The 19,863-nt window shown below is 39.2% G+C and overlaps 1 protein-coding gene across 2 annotated transcripts in view; it reads left to right on the forward strand.

Annotated features, from left to right (window-relative positions):
* KDM2A (lysine demethylase 2A) overlaps positions 1–19,863 on the forward strand; it is a 104,524-nt gene that overhangs the window by 34,818 nt on the left and 49,843 nt on the right. Inside the window, exon 1 of one of the 2 annotated variants that reach the window (XM_029209039.1) lies at positions 3,179–3,602. The exons of the other annotated variant lie outside the window; for it this stretch is intronic. Within the exon in view, the coding sequence (XP_029064872.1) occupies positions 3,486–3,602 (117 nt within the window). The 5' untranslated portion in view covers positions 3,179–3,485. Of the gene's footprint in view, positions 1–3,178; positions 3,603–19,863 lie in introns of those variants that run through there. 2 annotated transcript variants of the gene reach the window in all.

The raw sequence follows: 19,863 nt of genomic DNA on the forward strand, positions 1-19,863 counted from the left end.
GAGGTGGGAGCTGGTGGTACATGGCTTGTCACTACAGCTCTACTTAAATCTCTCAAACTTTCAATAGGTTCAGGACGCTGCAGCCACGATCAGCGGAGTTAGTAAGCCAGTCAAGAAATACCACAAAGTGGTCTTATGGCTTCGTTTACTGAGTCTGGCAGATAAATAAGCAAACTTTTTTCATTAACAATAGCAAAAGTTAAAAAGTGTTTTCTCTTTACTCCTGAATTAACTGAATATTCCCTTAGCAAGGCTATAACTAATCTGTCAAATTCCCTGTGGATTTGCTTTAGTGTGGTTTTGGGGTCCCTTCCAGGCCCTGACATTTGTGTGACCTTAAACAGGGCATTTCTTAACCTCTCTGAGTCTCAATTTACTCATTTCTAAATTGGGGGTAATAATGATACTTGCCTTTTTAGAGTTGTTTGAGGATTTAATGGGATAATGAATATAGACGGCAAACAATGAACTTTGAATGAATGGTATCTGTTATAATTTTCAGAACTTAAGTTATATAACCAGCTAGTTCTACATATTTCAAATCTGACTTTTTTTTTCTTTTTTCTTTTATTTTATTTTTGGCTGCGTTGGGTCTTTGTTGCTGCACACGGGCTTTCTCTAGTTGCGGTGAGTGGGAGCTACTCTTCATTGCAGTGTGCGGGCTTCCCATTGCGGTGGCTTCTCTTGTTGCAGAGCATGGGCTCTAAGCACACAGGCTTCAGTAGTTGTGGTACGTGGGCGCGGTAGTTGTGGCGCACGGGCTTAGTTGCTCCGAGGCATGTGGGATCTTCCCGGACCGGGGCTCAAACCCATGTCCCTTGCATTGGCAGGCGGATTCTTAACCACTGCGCCACCAGGGAAGCCCCCTGACCAGTTTTTAATTATACAAATAGAATAGGAACACATTATTATATAAAGTATTATAGATAAGGCTAAAGAGCCCCTTAAACGGCTCTAGTCCCAATCCCTTCCCCAGAAGTAACTATTTTATCAAGTCATGTATCCTTCCATGTCGTCTTCTTTGTCTTTAAACACACATACACGTGCACACGCGCACACATGTACACAAATAGTACACAGGTATATATATTTTCTACTTCATAGATCTATAAAAAGATAGTGAGTTAGTAATTTTGTATATATTACAAGTACTGGTTATTAGAATCTGTATTTTATAAGCTCAGTAAACAAAGGATAGCAGAATTCAACAATTTTTTTTTTAAGACTTTTTTTTTTTAGATGTTGGTAGGAGTTTATTAATTAATTTATTTTTGCTGTGTTGGGTCTTCGTTTCTGTGCGAGGGCATTCTCTAGTTGTGGCAAGTGGGGGCCACTCTTCATCGCGGTGCGCGGGCCTCTCACTATCGCGGCCTCTCGTTGTGTAGCACAGGCTCCAGATGCACAGGCTCAGTAGTTGTGGCTCACGGGCCTAGTTGCTCCGCGGCATGTGGGATCCTCCCAGACCAGGGCTCGAACCCGTGTCCCCTGCATTAGCAGGCAGATTCTCAACCACTGCGCCACCAGGGAAGCCCAGAATTCAACAATTTTTAATGTAGTGTCAGATCTTAGGCCAAATTACAGAATTCTTTTTTATTATTATTATCATTAATTTATTTTTTGTCTGCATTGGGTCTTCGTTGCTGTACACAGGCTTTCTCTAGTTGCGGCAAGTGGGGGCTACTCTTCGTTGCGGTGCGCGGGCTTCTCATTTTGGTGGCTTCTCTTGTTGCGGAGCACAGGCTCTAGGCTCGCGGGCTTCAGTAGTTGTGGCGCATGGGCTTAGTTGCTCCGCGGCATGTGGGATCTTCCTGGACCAGGGCTCAAACCCGTGTCCCCTGCATTGGCAGGCGGATTCTTAACCACTGCGCCACCAGGGAAGTCCTAGAATTCTTATAACCCTGGAAAGGTTTATTCAAGGGAAGAAGCTGGAAGAAATAAGAAATATAGTTTCAGTCATTTAGCTCAAAAATACACATTTGCTAAAAGACCAATAAAAGATTAGAACTTAGGAAATTCACTGTCTCTCCATTTACCTGAAGTTCTACAGTTGGGGGTCAAAGATACTGTTTGTTAGTCTGACAAGTAAGAAATGATGTTTCCTTTTTTCAAAAATGTGAAAAATTTGCTCTCATCTTTGTGGGGCAAGGGAGACATTTGAGGGAGGATAGTAGGGAAGAGTAATTGAACTACTATTTGTATATCATTGATCCTAAGTATATTTAAATTATTTTTTTGTTACCTATGGTATTTTTGAAATAGACATTGGGAAGTGGATTCTAGGCCACTTATGGAAAGAGATTGATCTTGAAGTGATGTTAGTTGCTTTCCTAAAGCCACTTTCTGGCAGAATTTTCTTTTTAAAGTAAGGGAATGTCAAGAGGAAGAGGCCACAGTTACTTTGGCAGCAGGAATCTAAGAGTTGGAGAATATGGATTTGACATGATCTCTCTTCTCTGGGGAATTGGAGGTCAGTTGGACAAAACAATGGGGGAAGGGGTTAGTAGACAAAGACAAATGCCAAGGGAAAATGGTGCTAATTCTAAGCATTAGCACCTTTTTCTTTTTTCATCCTAGTCTTCAGACTGAACCTAGTAATGAAAGCCAAGGGACAGAACTCCCAGGCCCACCCGGTATGTGTGTAGAGGATGTGGAGTAAAGTCTCCCCTGCCCACATAGAGATGTGATAACCCCCTTTGCTTAGAGGATATCGTGGAGGGTACCAGAGCAGGGATTGAGTTTAGTTTGTAAATTAAACCTTGGTAAGTGGTTGTTTGGCTGATTATCATATGTAAATATAGAACAATTCCAGCATTTGTTGATTTTGGAGATTCATATACATACATTAAATCCCTTTCTTGGTAGCTCACTTTCTAAGCTTTGCTTCTGTCGCTTCTTCTAAGAGCTAGATTGTTTTGTTCAGCATAGTAAGCCACTGGCCACATTTGGCTATTGAGCACATGAAATGTGGCTAGTGTAATTTGAGATGTGAGTGTAAAATACACAATGAACCCTGAAGACTTAATATGAAAAAATAAAGATCTCAATAATTTTTATAATGATAACAGTGAAATGATATTATTGATTACATGTGAAATGATTTCTTGGATTAAATAAAATATATTATTAAAATTAATTTCACCTTAAAAATATGGCTACTAGAAAAAAATTACATATGTGGCTCACATTACTTTCTGTTGGAGCCCGCTGGTCTAGAACAACCTGCACAAGGGATGCGTACTTGCTGTAGAATTTCATGTGGGTCATTCCATAGACATTGAGTGATTTTAGTTCAGTAAGAACATTTAAGCCATCATTTAACTTTTATAGTCAGATTTTTTTCCCTTGGCTGGGGAAACAGCATTTGAAATTTAATTTTGTAAGTCAATGAGAATATAGGATTGCAGTGCCAAATTTTGTGTGTGTGTGTGTTACATGCATGCACTTGTGCATGTGTTATTTTTCAGGAATTCCTCTTGCAAGTGCTTATGGTGCATCTTATACCCATGTCCACAAGGAATGGGTCCTACCAATCTTCCTACCTGATTAAGCCTGTCCTTGGAAAAGCGATGCTTTTCTGTCCCAGAAAAGGATCCTGGAACCAGGTATATTCCTCAGTGCAGTTCTCATAAGCCCTTACTCCCAAGGAATTTGGGACATTAGGCTTAATATGTTGTCAACCTTTGTATTCAGCTGTCTAGAGCCAGTTTTCTACCTTCACAAAATAAAGTTGCTCCCAAACTTTTTTAGTTTGAAAAAGCTCTAATACAGAAAAGTTGAAAGAGCAATATAATGAACATCTGTATATTCTTCCCCTAGAGTCCCCAAATACTTTTTGAAAATTGCCACGTTGTTTCTATATATAGTTTTTTGAGGCTGAATTATTTGAAAGTAATTTGCACATCATGACACATATTTATCACCCCTAAATATTTCAGCATGTCTTTCCTAACAATAAGGGTATGACCTTATCACAAATCTATTGTCATAACCTAAGAAAATAACAATAGTTCCCTGATATCTAATATTCACATTTTCCTAAATAGCTTTTTCCTGACTTTTAAAAATTCTGGATTCAGTCCAAGTTTATGATTTACGTTTAATTATGACTCTTTAGTCTCTTTTAATCTAGGATAGAGGTTGACATACTACAACCCTTGTGTCAAGCCTGGCTAGCCATCTGTTTTTGTACAGCCCGCTAGGTAAGAATAGTTTTTACATTTTTTTCCCATATCATGTTTTTTTAATTGAGGTAAATTCTCATAACATAAAATTAACCATTAACCATTTTAAAGTATGCACTGCATTGACGTTTAGTACATTCAGTACATTCTATCTAGTTCCAAGACATTTTAAACATCCAAGAAGGAAACCCCGTACTGTTAAGCAGTATACCCCTCCTTTCACCTCCTGGTAAGTACTAGTTCACTGTCTTTTCCTGTAGATTAACCTATTCTGGATGTTTCATGAACGGAATAATATAACATGAGACCTTTAGTGTCAGGCTTCTACTCAACATGTTTTTTTTGTTTTGTTTTTTTGCGGTACGTGGGCCTCTCACTGTTGCGGCCTCTCCTGTTGCGGAGCACAGCCTCCGGACACGCAGGCTCAGCGGCCATGGCTCACGGGCCCAGCCGCTCCGCGGCATGTGGGATCTTCCCGGACCGGGGCACGAACCCGTGTCCCCTGCATCGACAGGCGGACTCTCAACCACTGCGCCACCAGGGAAACCCCATGTTTTTGTATTTTGTTTTTTTTGGGGGGGCTGCGTTGGGGGTTCGTTGCTGGGGCTTTCTCTAGTTGCGGCGAGCAGGGGCTACTCTTCGTTGCAGTGCGTAGGCTTCTCATTGCGGTGGCTTCTCTTGTTGCGGAGTATGGGCTCTAGGCTCTCAGGCTTCAGTAGTTGCAACATGCGAGTGCTGTAGCTGTGGCAGGTGGGCCCTAGAGCACGTGGGCTTCAGTAGTTGTGGCGTGTGAGCTCAGTTGCGGTGAGTGGGCTTCTCAGTGCAGTGGCTTCTCTTGTTGCAGAGCACGGGCTCTAGACGTGTGGGCTCAGTAGTTGTGGCGCGCGGGCTCTAGGGAACACGGGCTCAGTAGTTGCGGCGCTCAGGCTTAGTTGCTCTGCGGCATGTGGGATCTTCCCGGACCAGGGCTCGAACCTGTGTCCCCTGCATTGGCTGGCAGATTCTTAACCACTGCGCCACCAGGGAAGTCCCCATCAGTGTGTTACATTTGTTACAGTTGATGAATCTACACTGACACAACATTATCACCCCAAATCCATAGTTTATGTTAGGGTTCACCCTTTGTGTTTATAGTTCTGTGGGTTTTGACAAATGCGTAATGTCATGTGTCCACCATTACAGTATCATACAGAATGGTTTTCACTGCCCTGAAAATCTGCTGTGCTCCACTTAGTCATCTCTCCTCCTCCCTCTCACACCAGCAGCTACTGATGTTTTTATTATCTCCATAGTTTTGCCTTTTCTAGAATGTCATGTAGTTGGAATCCAAATACAGTATTGCAGCCTTTTCAGACTGGCTTCTCTCACTTAGTAATAAGCATTTAAGTTTCCTCCATGTCTCTGTGTCTTGATAGTTCTTTTTATTGCTGAATAATACTCCATTGTATGGCTATACCATAATTAGTTTATCCAGTCACCTGTTGAAGGACATCTTAGTTGCTTCCAGGTTTTGACAGTTCTGAGTAAAACTGCTGTAAATGTTTGTGTGCAGGTTTTTCTGTGTGGACATAAGTCTTCAACTCTTTTTGTGGATGTTATTTCCCAGTCTGTGATTTCTCTTTTCATTCTCTTAAAAGAGTGTCTTTCACAGAGCAGAAGTTTTTGATTTTAATGCAGCCCAACATAACATTTTTATTTCATGGATTTTGCTTTTGGTACTGCATCTAAAAACTCATTGCCAAACCCAAGGTCACCTCGGTGTTTTCATATTATCTTTTAGAAGTTTTATGGTTTTGTGTTTTACATTTAGGTCTATGATCCATTTTGAGTTTATTTTTGTGAAAGATATAAGGTCAGTGATTGTATTTTTTTTTTGTACGTTGACTGTCTAGTTGTTTTAGCCCCAATTATTGAAAAGACTGTCTGTTCCACAGGAAAACGTTGAATTGCCCTTGGTCCTTTGTCAAAGATCAGTTGACTGTACTCATGTGAGTGACATTGTCTTTTAAAAAGCCCTACATTCTGGATTTGTCTCTTTCCTCATTGTATACTTTAATTTGTTTTCCTAAACTGTATTCCTCATCAACTAGAACTTGAGTCTAGAGGATTAGATTCACGTTAAACATTTTGGCAGGGATGCTTCCTGGATGATTGAGCACTTCAAATTGTATCAAGTCAGAAGGTACACAGTGCTAGGTTGTCTCACTGGTAGTGATGGTTAAGACTGGTTAAGGTGGTAACCAGCAGATCTTTCCATTGTAAAGGTATATTTTTCCCTTTGCAATTAGTAAGTACTCTAGGGATAACTTTGGCCATGTAACAGATGAATATTTGAATCTATATTTGTTAGGCATGTGCTAGATTCTTGGGAGGCAGCAGTAAAAAGAAAGATTTCTGCTCTCACAGAATTTGCCTTTTCCCCTCCAAGTTTGAAGACAGTAGTGGGATTGGGTCTATTCTTGGATGGGGTGCACTTGGAACTTAGGGTAGGCTGATATCAGAAAAACAGGATCATTGAAAACGTATATGCCAGTAAGTATAGAGTTGCAGTATGGGATGATGTAAAACTCCTGGCTGGAGAAGGATAGTGGTGTTGGTTGCATAATAATGTGAATGTACTTAATGCCACTGAACTGTATGTACATTTAAAAATGGTTAAAATGATAAATCTTGCATTATGTGTATGTTACTACAATTTTTTAAAAGTATATGCCATTATGATGCATCACTGAACTCAGTCCTGCCTCACTGCCTTTTCGCTGATAATTTTCATCAGGCTTTTGTTAGTCTGTTTGGACTAATTGAGAGAGAAACTGTTTCTGAGAGAAAATTCTGCAGTTCAGTTCTGGTAGAGAGGAAGAGGCAGTGATGTTATGTTTCATTCACTGCCTCCAGTAGAGTTTGTCTTTGTAGCCTCTCAGGGAGATCATTGTTGAGATCTCTGGGTGTCCTGGATTGCGCCCAGGCTGTGGGTGGAGCTTCAGCTGTTGGTGCAGACAGGCTCTGCCTTTCACTATCTGCTGTTTCCATTTGTTGCAGTTCGCCAGATGCAGACCTGCCTTTGCCAGGATACAGAGAGATCTACAACTTGAACCATTGTCTGAATGCTGCTGTTTTGACCCAGGAAATCATATAGATTCAGGATGAGAGCAGTAACCATAACGCCAGCAGCAAAGTGATTGTTGACCAGTTTGCTCTGAAGGCAGGCCCTTCATTTAGGAAGTCAACCTGTGATTAAGAGCAAGAGCTCTGTTTACAGGGAAGGGAAGAGCACCTTTATTTGTGGCTGATGGAGCTTGGATAACTCTTGCCTTCCTATTTACCTGAACTGACTGTGGAAGCAAAGGTGGTAGGAAAGCTTTAGTGGTGGCTGTGGCAACAGCGTGATAGCGTGGTGAGGTGACCTGTGACTTTATTCAATTTATAGAAATTGTATCCACCTGAAACCTTTATTTGCCTTCATGTTGGAGAATATCTAGCTTATAACAAATTCTCAGTTTTTAGTATACAGATTGTAGGTTATGTGTGTATAGCCTCTGCTTTGGCAGTAGTATAGGGAAATTAGTATGTTGTACAGTGTTTTTCAGTGTTTGACTGAGCTGCAGTAGGAAATACATTTTCTTTTTTTTAAATTTAATTTATTTTATTTTTGGCTGCATTGGGTCTTTGTTGCTGCACGCTTTCTCTAGTTGCGGCAAGCAGGGGCCACTCTTCGTTGTGGTGCACGGGCTTCTCATTGCGGTGGCTTCTCTTGTTGAGCACAGGCTCTAGGCGCACGGGCTTCAGTAGTTGTGACACACGGGCTCAGTAGTTGTGGCTCATGGGCTCTAGAGTGCAGGCTCAGTAGTTGTGGCGCACGGGCTTCCTTGCTCTGCGGCATGTGGGAACTTCCTGGACCAGGGCTCGAACCCATGTCCCCTGCTTTAGTAGGTGGATTCTTAACCACTGCGCCACCAGGGAAGTCCAGGAAATACATTTTCGTTAGGACCTAGTACACTCATACACATGGGTGTACATGATTTTAACAGCAGTTTCAGGAAATGGTACTTAGCCTACTGTGTTTTCTTATACTCTCCATATCATCCTATTCTTTTATTTCATTTTAAAAATGCATATCTGACCTACATTGATTTTTATGACCCATGATTTAAAGAAGATTGGTGTGGAACAGTGGTTCCCACAGTATGATATATACTCAGGATTTTTTTATGTATAGGGATCTGTGAAGTCAAAACTATTTTCATAGTAATACTGAGATGTTATTTGCCTTTTTCTGTCTTATTCACTAATCAGTGGAGATTTTCCAGAAATACAGTGGAGTTTTCCAGAGCTTACATGATGTGTGATGACATCACTCTCAGGGTTAATAGAGTGTGTATTTGTGTATTCCTGTGTTTTCTAAAATTTTGTAAAGTAGTAGGATTTAAATGTGTTTTTTCAGAGATTAACTCAGTTTTCAGTACTCATATTGTGCTGTTACTAGCTACTGTTTGATTATAACTGCTGTCTGTAATCTCTGTAACTTCATTGTGGTCCAGTGAAATCCTGAAGTTTTCCTTGAGCCTTTGTGGAAATACAAGACATTGTCTTGTTTTGCAATTATATACTTAGAAAATTCTTCCATTTTAATTTGTAATCACTAAATATTGACCTATGTAACCCACATATACAAAAGCTATTTGGGGTCCTCAGTAATTTTTAAGAGTGTAAGGGATTCCTGAAACCAAAAAGTTCGAGAACTTCTGGCATAGGGGTAAGAATGTAGGCTTGTTTTTTTTGTTTCTTTTTTTTGTCTGTGTTTTTTTTGCAGACGGGGAGTCGCACTTCTTTTGTGTGGTTAAGAAATATATATATATATATATATATATATATATATATATATAACCTGAGATCTGTACTCAACAAGTTTTTATTTTTTTTATTGTTATTTATTTATTTAATTTATGGCTGCGTTGGGTCTTCGTTGCTGCCGCGCGGGCTTCTCTAGTTGCGGCGAGCAGGGAGTACTCTTCCTTGCGGTGCGTGGGCTTCTCATTGCGGTGGCTTCTCTTGTTGCAGAGCATGGGCTCTAAGCAAACGGGCTTCAGTGGTTGCGGCACGTGGGCTCAGTAGTTGTGGCGCATGGGCCTCCACGGCATGTGCGATCTTCCCGGACCAGGGCTTGAACCCGTGTCCCCTGCATTGGCGGGCAGATTCTTAACCACTGCGCCACCAGGGAAGCCCTCTCAACAAGTTTTTAAATGTGCAATATTGTTAATTATAAGCACAGTGTTGTGCAACAGATCATCTTGCATAACTGAAACTTTATACACACTGAACAGCAACTCCCTGTTTCTTCCTTCCCCCAATCCCTAGCAACCACCATTTTACTTTCTGCTTCTGTGAGTTTGACTTAGAATATAGGCTTTTTTTAATGATAGTTGGCTGTATTTGAGTCCCAGCTCAGCTACATGTTGAGTAATCCTGGCTTCTTACCCAACCTTTTTGATTCTTTCTTCATAACTAAAATTGGCATTTTACTGTCTTCATAGGGTTGTTGTGAGGATTATAAATGAGCTAGAAAAATGGGCTCAAAAATGCTTAGCACAAGGAAGCATTCATATGTTACCTATTATTATGATAGAAAACGTAGTAACATCTAGTCACATTGATATTTAGCTGTAGCATTTCATAGCAACACGCACCTGTGTGAAATTGGATTGTCTAAACCTACTCTTAAGTTCTCGTTCTCATTCTGCTCTTGCCTGTGCCTCTAGTCTTTTCTTAATTAAGTGGGTGCTGTTTTCCAAACAAATTATGAACTTCTTGAAAATAGCCGCTCTCTTCTATTTATTTCTGTTCTGTCTTGGACAGAACTCAGCCTATAGTAAGTACTCAGGACATGTAAGTCCTGTAAGTCCTAGTACAAAGGCTGTGGGACACACAGGCTTAGAATCTCTATGAGGATGATGGTGGGAAAAGAGCTTTTTAGGTCCCTGTTTTGATTCTTTACTCTGTCTCTCTCAGGAACTTCCTTCCACTACTAAACAAGCTTCCTAACAAGTATAGTGAAGGATGAATTACAATTTATTAAATCATTTCAGTTTATTTGGTTATTGCCCTTTCTCTTGGCAGTATAAAATTCTAACATAATTGTATACTTTTCACCAGGGTTTTCTTTCATTATATCCGAACAATACAAGAGAATCATAGCAATAGATGATTTAATTCTTGTTTTCTGTAAATGTACATGATTACTTCTATAGCACTTTCTGAGATTTTAGAGCAACACAGGCAGGGAGGTGTGAAATTTATTTTATGTCAAGAATTGAACTGTGTTCTAAGCCTTCTAGTTTTGTTGGTCAGTTCTCTTTTCTCCTTTAGTCTGTCTTCAGCCTTCTGTCTGTCTTAATGTCCAAAAACTTGTTCTTATATAAGCACATAGCTCCTCTATCTTCTGGCTCCGCACTTCCCCTGTTCACATATGACCATTCCTTAAAGTTCCTGCTACCCAGAAATCAACAACAGTAGAGCCAGCTCTACCACTTAGACTTTTAGGCTTCTCCCAAATAACACCTTCCAGCAATGACCACTTCATATTAAATTGCTGACAGTGTGGGGATGGAGAGGGTACAGTTGCTGCATTTCCTGAAATTTCATCCCTAGGATTAGATATTTGATGTAAGGAGATAGAGATGGTGAAAACGTAAAAGAGCTCGTGAAAGGGATAGACTTAGGAAACTTATTAGAAGCTTTGCCACTTGGGATGATAAGGGAGGAAAAAATCTTATCTGATGTTTAATGCTGTTGGAGAAAAAGCATGTGAGGTATGACTTGTCTCTAGCCACATAAACCGCTCTTTTTGGGAAAGATAGTTTGTTTCCCAGTCCAGTGTTGATTCCTGTTCAAAACCATAGTTGCTAATATTTTTTTGGACATGTGCTGGCTACTTCACGTCTTTTATCTCACTTAATCCTCATACAGTCCTGTGCGATGGCTTCTATTTTAATTTTTAAAGTAGCTCATGTACAGTGAGAGGCAGAACCATTATTTGAACCCTAGACTCTGCCACTACTACATTCAGCCTTTTTTTATGTATGGGACGCTTTACAGTTTGCAGAGTACTTGTGCATATGTTCTCATTTAAACCTCACCACAATCCTGTGCATTAAGTGAAAGTCTTGACATTTTCACACAAGAAAATGGAAGCTTCGGGAATTTGAAGCTCAAAGTACCGGTACCTAGACCAGGCCCACACCCACTCTGACTCCAGTTCCTTTGTTCTCATTATGTAGTTTTGCTAAAAATAATAAGTAATAAATAGGGTCATATCTGAAGGTGAATTTTCTAAGATTGTTCACTTGGTTGAAGGTGATTGGTAATGTTTTAGATGTCTGGAGAAGTTAGCAAATATGTGGTCATTAACTTGCATTATTGGTTTCTCTCATAGCTTGAGTATAACTGCTTTATCTAAGTATTCCTTTTGCTCTTGGGCTTCTCAATGCTATGGGTCAGTTTACCACTCTTACACTAACATTTCTAGGTAAATTCAGAAGTGAAGACATAGTTTTCTGTGCTTTAACCTTCCTTGGGTGGCACAAATGAGTGACTGAAAGATGAGAAGGAAAAAGGTCTTGACAGGATTATAATATTATCATGGTAGTGGGAAAGGGGAGGAGTATATGTGTTTGTGGGGGACAGTTTAAAATACCAGCTCTTCATCTTTTGCCAGTTCCTTCCAGAGCTTCTCTTCCTAAGCATGAAATTTCATGACTCCTCTAAATCTCAAGTTTGACAGTTTGAAAGAGGTCATGTGTTGGTGAAGAGATTGATCTTTGTTTGTGAATCAAAACATTAATCATAGCTCCAGAGAGGAGGGCCATGGAGAAAAGCATCCTGATCAGAGGAATATAGCAAGGCTGGAGATAGGTACATTTATCTAATATCATCTGGCTTCAAGTGACTGCTTGCTGTCTCCCCAAACTCCCCTAAAATTGAGGAGAAGCAGCATGTGGGACACATTTAATGGTTCATATCATTTACTGAGTAAATGTTTAGAGTTAGTGTTTTCCAGAACAAGCTGTCCTTTTAGGTTTGCAGTACCTTTCTCAGTGACTGGCAGAAAGGTCACACTCTTACTTCCCCATTAGATTTAAGGTAAACTTCTAGGGGCTTTTTCTTTTTCTACAAATTGTTTTGCCTAACAAATACACTAGTCTTTACCTTCTAGGAACTGAAATGGCGTGGCTTGTGCCACATATCATACTAATGGCTTACAGTTGCATCAGTTACCGAAGATGGTGAAAAAACTAGGCATTATCTTTGTTTCTGGATTCTGGGTGTCTGTTGCTATAGAAACAAACCAGGCAGTAAACATGAGTGTTTAGGGAGTATTTGAATCTCAATGGATGTTCATTGGCTAATGAAAATAAAGTTAAGAAATTTGTTGAGTTGAGGGATAAACTGAATATTACTGAGTTCATTATTGTTTCCATTTTTGGTGGGTGGTATTATCCATTTTGGTTGTGTGCAGGTCATTTGAAGATTATTTCCTAGTGATTAGGCCTTCCAAAATTCCCTTTTCTGCTCTAGGAGGTGCACAATTAGAAAAAGCAAACATTTTATGTTCCTTTTGGGTAATGATTTCACTTAATTCAGATTAATTTGGGGGGGTTGGCAATGAGTAGATTAATTTTTGAGTGTCATATAGTAAGAGTGCTGAGTTTAAAAATCATTCTATGGTTACTAAAAGGAGGTGAAGATTTGAAAGCGGGATAGAAGGTAGGGTGGGGAATTACACATCTTTATTTCCCAGTTATTTAAGAAATAAATCCCCCTTGGGACTTCGCTGGTGGCACAGTGGTTAAGAATCTGCTTGCCAGTGCAGTGGACACGGGTTCGATCTCTGGTCCGGGAAGATCGCACGTGCTGCGGAGCAACTAAGCCCATGCGCCACAACTGCTGAGCCCACTTGCTGCAACTACTGAAGCCTGTGCGCCTAGAGCCTGTGCTCCAAAACAAGAAGCCACCGCAAGGAGAAGCCCGCGCGCCACAACAAAGAGTAGCCACTGCTCGCTGCAACTACAGAAAGCCCACGGGCAGCAACGAAGACCCAACGCAGCCATAAATAAATAAATAAATCTAAAAAAGAAGTAAAACCCCCAACATGACTTGGACATTGACAAATGTTGTTACTTATTTCCAGTTTCTCTGATGGCTTGACTAGGCTACTTTGGGAGGATAAACGGATTGAACATTTGCATGTTGATAGTGTAATATTGCTGAGTACTACTTTTGCCAGTATCCAAGAAGAAGAATGTATGTATATTCTAGTAAAAACCTTTAGGGGAATAAAAATGTGCTTTTTCTATAATGTCTGAACTCAGATTATTTCTCTTAAAGATGGTGTTGAGATGCCTGTCTTCATCCTGAATTTCAGAGAATGATTTGGCTACTTGTAGCCACAGTTTTTTTCTTTACAGAATTGTGGTGATATCATGGTTACTTGTGCAGCAAGCACACTGAACAGTTGATTATACCACATAGTATGCAGAAAAGCAGGGCATGTTGGTGGAAGAGATCCAGCACTTTAACTCATTTCTCAGCCAGTTGGTTTTTTGGAGGACATGTTTGTGGTTGAGTAACTGTATCCTGACTCAGAATTTTAGGATCATTCTGTATATAGTAGGTATTTGATATTAGTTCTGAGGGAACTTTTAGGGGAAAAGTTCACTTTGTGTTATATATCCCTCTTCTTCAGACCATTGTGCCTTCTCAGCTATCTTTTTTTTTTTAATCAGAGACTTAGGTGTGAATAAAGCTTCTTGCCAAATTCTATTTATGGATTACTCTGCCTTGTTGGAATTACTATGATCTGCTAACATCTTTCATATATAGAAAGTGTTCTGTGTACTGTTGATCTCTGCAGAACGTGATCTTCAGTTAGCCCAGAAAATATTTGAAGGCTGAACTGTCAACAAAAGAAATGCAAGCTTTTCAGCCATGTCAGTTGATCAGTACACATTCTTTGTAATACATTAAAGCAGTCGTGTTAAAACTAAGCATGTGCCTTCCTTTATCTTTGTGGTCAGGCCTCTTATTTTAAGGGCCAGTAAGTGTTAAATCAAAAGGTAAAAACTTGGGCCCAAGGTTCAGTCACTGTAAGGCAGTGGTTCCTACTGTTCTTGTACTACCTTAGGGTGTTCCCATTAAAATCCCTCATGAGGTGTAATGAAATTATCACATTTTCTAAACAAAGATTATAAGCTTTTATTTTTGAAAAATGTTATCCACACCCTCTCATTTAATACGGAGGTCCTGAGTAATCCAGTAGGGTGAGGGGGAAACCCAAAAAAGTTTGAAGAGGTCACTGCTATAGAGGAGCAATATAGAGTCTGTATCTATAGTCCTTGGCACTTAGTAGGTGTTCAGTAAAGTTATTATGAATGAACAGACATTTCTTCTCTTATGTGGAGCCTTCACCAACCATTCTGTTACTTCTTCTTCTTGGACTTTAATAACATTTGTATCTACCTATCTTAATACAGTACATTATCACATTGAATTGTAATACTGTAATTTATTTACATATCTGTCTCCCCCTACTGGCCAGCAGTCTCCTTCAGGGCTAGGACTGTGCCTTTTATCTTTGTATGCAGAGCATCTGGCTGTTACTCCATGTTCAGTGTCCTGTTCTATGAATGAGTAAGTGTTCAAATAATTTTTTTTTAAGAACTTATTTTTCTCATTTTTTTTTTTAAGATTTTTTTTGATGGGAACCATTTTTAAAGTCCTTATTGATTTGTTCTGTTTTTTTTTTATGTTTTGGTTTTCTGGCCACAGGGCTTGTAGGATCTTAGCTCCCTGATCAAGGATCGAACCCCCACCCCCTGCATTGGGAGGCGAAGTCTTAACCACTGGACTGCCAGGGAAGTCCCCTCAAATAATTTTTATAGCACAAACCACACATACACACATAGGAAGGTGGTAGGCAACGATCCATCTACATATGTACCTGTCCCAGTGTGTGATCTTACAGTAATGATGGGTTTTCAAAAATATGGAAGGAAAGAAAATGAGAACAACACTTTAAAGTTCAATTGATTTTTAGGGTATGTATATGTCCATACTTTTGTGATAGAGGCTAGTTGAGAACCTCAGCTTCTTTCTTTAAAGATGTATAAGAGCTTATTAAGCACTTATCAAATAGGGGATTTGGTATATGTTGGAAAGATTCAGATTTAATCCACATAGCTTTATAAATTTATAAAAAGATGCCCCAAACTTTTTTTAAAGCAGTATCATGATGTGGACATGAAAATCGAGTTATTACTTGGCTTCTTATACCATCACCAGCAAAGAGGCTGTGTAATTAAAAACTTTTCTATCAGGTAGTGGGGTAGATCTATCTCAGATAGATCAGAATCTTAGAGAAAATAGGAGACATAGAAATCTTAAAAAAAAAATGTTGGCAATTTCATTTTTACAGAAGGTGTGTAATAAATGTCACTGACTACAAATACAGAGAATGAGAACAAATTTTAATACCATACACAATAAATGTACTAAGTTCAAAGCACTCTGATATAAAATGATCTCTGGTTAGGAATAGCAATATTTTTATTTCAGCCAGAATAGCTGAATGTCCAGTAAGATAATTTGTCAAGTAAAAGCTAGAATTAGAAGTCAGGAATGGTAGAATGTTAAATAAATAGTGGCATAGCTAGAAATGTAGTATCCCTTAGCAAATATCAGAAACCTCCAACCTTAGGGAAGGTCTTTTGCTAATCTTCTTTCTACCAATCATGGTTTTCTGATTTATAGATAGTCTCCTTTGTTGCCAGTAGGTCCCACCACTTTACTTCCTCTCGCTGACAGAGTCATTTCAGCTGTCTGGGTGTCTTCTTCCTTTGACAGTTACTTCCAGCTGTCTCAAGCTACTGGTCTGGCTGAAGTTTCATTCCAAAATGATTTCAGTAGTATAGGGTGGTTAGACCATTGGTTCTAAAACCAAAGTGCCGGGGTTCCAATCTCAGCTGCACCAATTACTAAGTTTGTAACTTGGGCAAGTTACTTCTATCCTACATTTGCCTTTTTTATTTTTATAAAGTAGAGAGGATAATATTCTTCTATGTGTTAATACATGCATAGTGCTTATTACAGTACTCGGTACGTGGTAAGCACTCAAATGTTAACTGCTATTACTACTGTAATTTTGCCCTGGCATCATAGTTCACCTTCAGAGCAGTAGCCCTTGTGGGTGTCATTAATAAAAAACTAACTGCCTTTTCATACTTTATACAATTTCTTCATTCTCTGACTCCTTTGTATCCCTAGGGGAATGGGAATTGCCTAAGCTCTCCAGAAAGAACTGCCTCTAACATCTGGTTGATTGAGATACACGGAGGTTTGTTTAATATGGGGGGGGGGTAGGCAGACAGCAGGACGATGTGGAAGTCCCTAGGAGGGCTACCCTGCCAACCCACCACTGGTCTCTCTCAGTGTCTCTGGTCAGGACAGAGAGGGCTAGGTCTGGAATTTAGATAGTCTATGAATAAGGGCAGGCAGACCTGGGGGACCGGTATGTAGCAAAATTTCAACATGGTATAATGTAAAAGGGAGCAAGGCTGATATCTTAGATGGAATCAGATTGTTGAGGACTTTATTTTAGAACACAAAGGGACCTTGAATTATTTACCTCCAGGGGAAAACTAGGATCTAGAGAGGTTAAATGATTTACTTAAGTGCCTAAGATCACACAGAAAGTAGCAATAGTAGAATTGACACTAGATAATTTCTCCCTTTAGACACTTTTGCTTTCTTGTTTTTCTGCTGTTTTCTAAGAGGGTTAACTTAGGTCAGTTTTACCTTTCTTTTTCTTTGTAAAATAATACTGTCATATTTCCTGATTCTCACAGGTTGATTATCTTAGCAAGAAAAACTATTTGATATAAAATGATAGAATTGTACAGTGATTCTTTTTTTTATTGGCTGCGTTGCATCTTCGTTGCTGTGCATGGGCTTTCTCCGGTTGCGGCAAGCGGGGGCTTCTCTTGTTGTGGAGCATGGGCTCTAGGCACGCAGGCTTCAGTAGTTGTGGCACGCAGGCTCTAGAGCGCAGGCTCAGTAGTTGTGGCGCACGGGCTTAGTTGCTCTGCAGCATGTGGGATCTTCCCGGACCAGGGATAGAACCCGTGTCGCCTGCATTGGCAGGCGAATTCTCAACCAGTGCACCACCAGGGAAGTTCCTGTACAGTGATTCTCAAAGGGAGATTTTTGATATATTACATTACTAATTTTTAGAAATTGTAAAATATTTATAACAAAATTTGCCATTCTAACCATTTTTAAGTGTATTAATTCAGTGTACTACCATCATTACTGTTTCCAAAACTTGTTTTCATTACCCCAAATAGAAATTCTGTAATCATAAAGCAGTAACTTCCCATTCCTCCTCCACCCAGCCCCTGGTAACCTCTAATCTACTTTCTCTATGAATTTGTCTACTCTAGGTACTTCATAAGTGGAATCATACAATATTTTATCTTTTTATGTCTGACCTATTTCACTTAGCATAATGTCTTGCAGGTTTATCCATGTTGCTGCATGTATCAGACCTCCATTTCATTTTATAGCTGAATAATATTTCATTGTATATATAAACACCACATTTTATTTATGTCAATGGAAATTTGGGACTATTTCCACCTTTTTTTTTTTGACCATTGTGGATAATGGTATTATGAACGTTGGTGTCAAGGTGTCTGAGTCCCTGCTTTCAGTTCTTTTGGGCATATACCTAGAAGTGGAATTATTGGATCATATGGCAATTCTGTGTTTACTTTTTTGAGGAATTGCTAGACTGTTTTTTTACACAGGCTGCAAACAGCAATGCATAAGGGTTCCAATTTCCCTACTTCCTGACTAACACTTGTTATTTTGTGTTTTTTTGATGATAGGAATCTTAATGGATGTGAAGTGGTATCTCATTGTGGGTTTGATTTCTAGTGATGTGTTAGACATCTTTTCAAGTGCATATTGGCCACTTGTGTATCTTCTTCGGAGAAATTTCTGTTTAAGTCCTTTGCCCATTTTTGAAGTGGGTTTATTTTGTTGTTGAGTTGTAAGAGTTCTTTATATATTCTAGATACTGATCCCATATCAGATATATGATCTGCAAATATTTTCTCCCTATGGTTTCTTTTCACTCTGTCATTAGTGTCCTTTGCACAAATTAAAAAAAAAAATTATTTAATTTGTTTGGCTGTGCCGGGTCTTAGTTGTGCATGTGGGATCTTCTTTGCCGCGTGCAGGATCTTTAGTTGCGGCATGCGGGATCTAGTTCCCTAACCAGGGATCAAAAGCGGGCCCCCTGCATTGGGAGCACGGAGTCTTAATCGCTGGATCACCAGGGAAGTCCCCAAATTTTAAAAATTTTGATAAAGTCCATTTTGTCTGTTTTTTTTGCTTTTGCTTTTGATATCGTTTAAGAAATCCTCGTTAAAGCCAATGCTGTGAAGATTTTCCCATGTTTTTGTCTAAGAATTTTATTATAGTTTTAGCAGTTATGTTTACATCTTTGATCTATTTTGAGTTAATTTTTGTACTGTATGGTGTCAGTAAGGGTCCAACTTCATTCTCCTGCGTGCAGATACCCAGTTTTCCCTGCATCATTTGTTGAAAATGTATTTAATCTTAATTAATTTAAGTCTCATAGTCACATGTAGCTAACATTTTGGACAGCTCAGATCTAGCTGATCATGTAATTTTTCTCCTTTAATCTGTTATTGTGGTGAATTATATCAGTAGATGGAGTGGAAATTCTCAGAACTAACAAACTGCTTCTGCATTTTTGGCACATCATGGTAGTTCATTAAATACTGAACAACTTTTTTTAGTCACTTGTCTGTGTCCTTTCATATAAAATCAACTGAAATGTCTATGGAAATTGTTTAGAAAAAGACTTTGCTTTCTCAAAAAAATGATATCAGGCAATGTGTCTTCTATTGGTCTACATCAAACTTTATTCTTATAAAAATACATTGCTTTACTTAAACATGTACGTTGTATTACCTTTATTCTTCTACAGATTGCCCATCATTATTTTGTATTGAGATAGAATTCATATGCTAGGCAATTCACCCTTTTAAAGTGTGCAATTCAATAGTTTTTAGTAAATCCACAAAGTTGTGAAAACATTACCAGTATCTAATTCTAGAACATTTTCATTACCCCAGAGAAACCCAGTACACATTAGCAGTTATTCCCCATCTCTCTTCCTTCCAGCCCCTGGCAACCACTAATGTGTTTTCTGGCTTTATAGATTTGCCTATTCTGTCCATTTCAGATAAAGGTAATCATAAACTATGTAGTCCTTTGTGATTGGCTTTTTTCACTTAGTGTGTTTTTTAAAGTTCATCTGTGTTTGTAGCATTTATCAGTACTTCACTCCCTTTTTCTGCTCAACTGTATTCCATTGTATGGATATATACTATATTTTATTAGCCATTTGTCAGTTGATAGACCCTTGGGGTGTCCATCTACTCTGGTTATAATGAATAATGTTGCTATGAATGTTGGCGTACATGTTCTTGTGTGGCGTGTTTTCATTCTCTTGGGTAAATACCTAGGAATGGAATTTCTGGGTCATATGGTAACTAACCAATTTGAGGAACTGCCAGACTGTTTTCCAAAAGATTTGCTC

The sequence above is a fragment of the Monodon monoceros genome, unplaced genomic scaffold (assembly GCF_005190385.1).
Source record: "Monodon monoceros isolate NGI ecotype Baffin Bay Population unplaced genomic scaffold, NGI_Narwhal_1 Super_Scaffold_7, whole genome shotgun sequence".
Classification (NCBI taxonomy): domain Eukaryota; kingdom Metazoa; phylum Chordata; class Mammalia; order Artiodactyla; family Monodontidae; genus Monodon; species Monodon monoceros.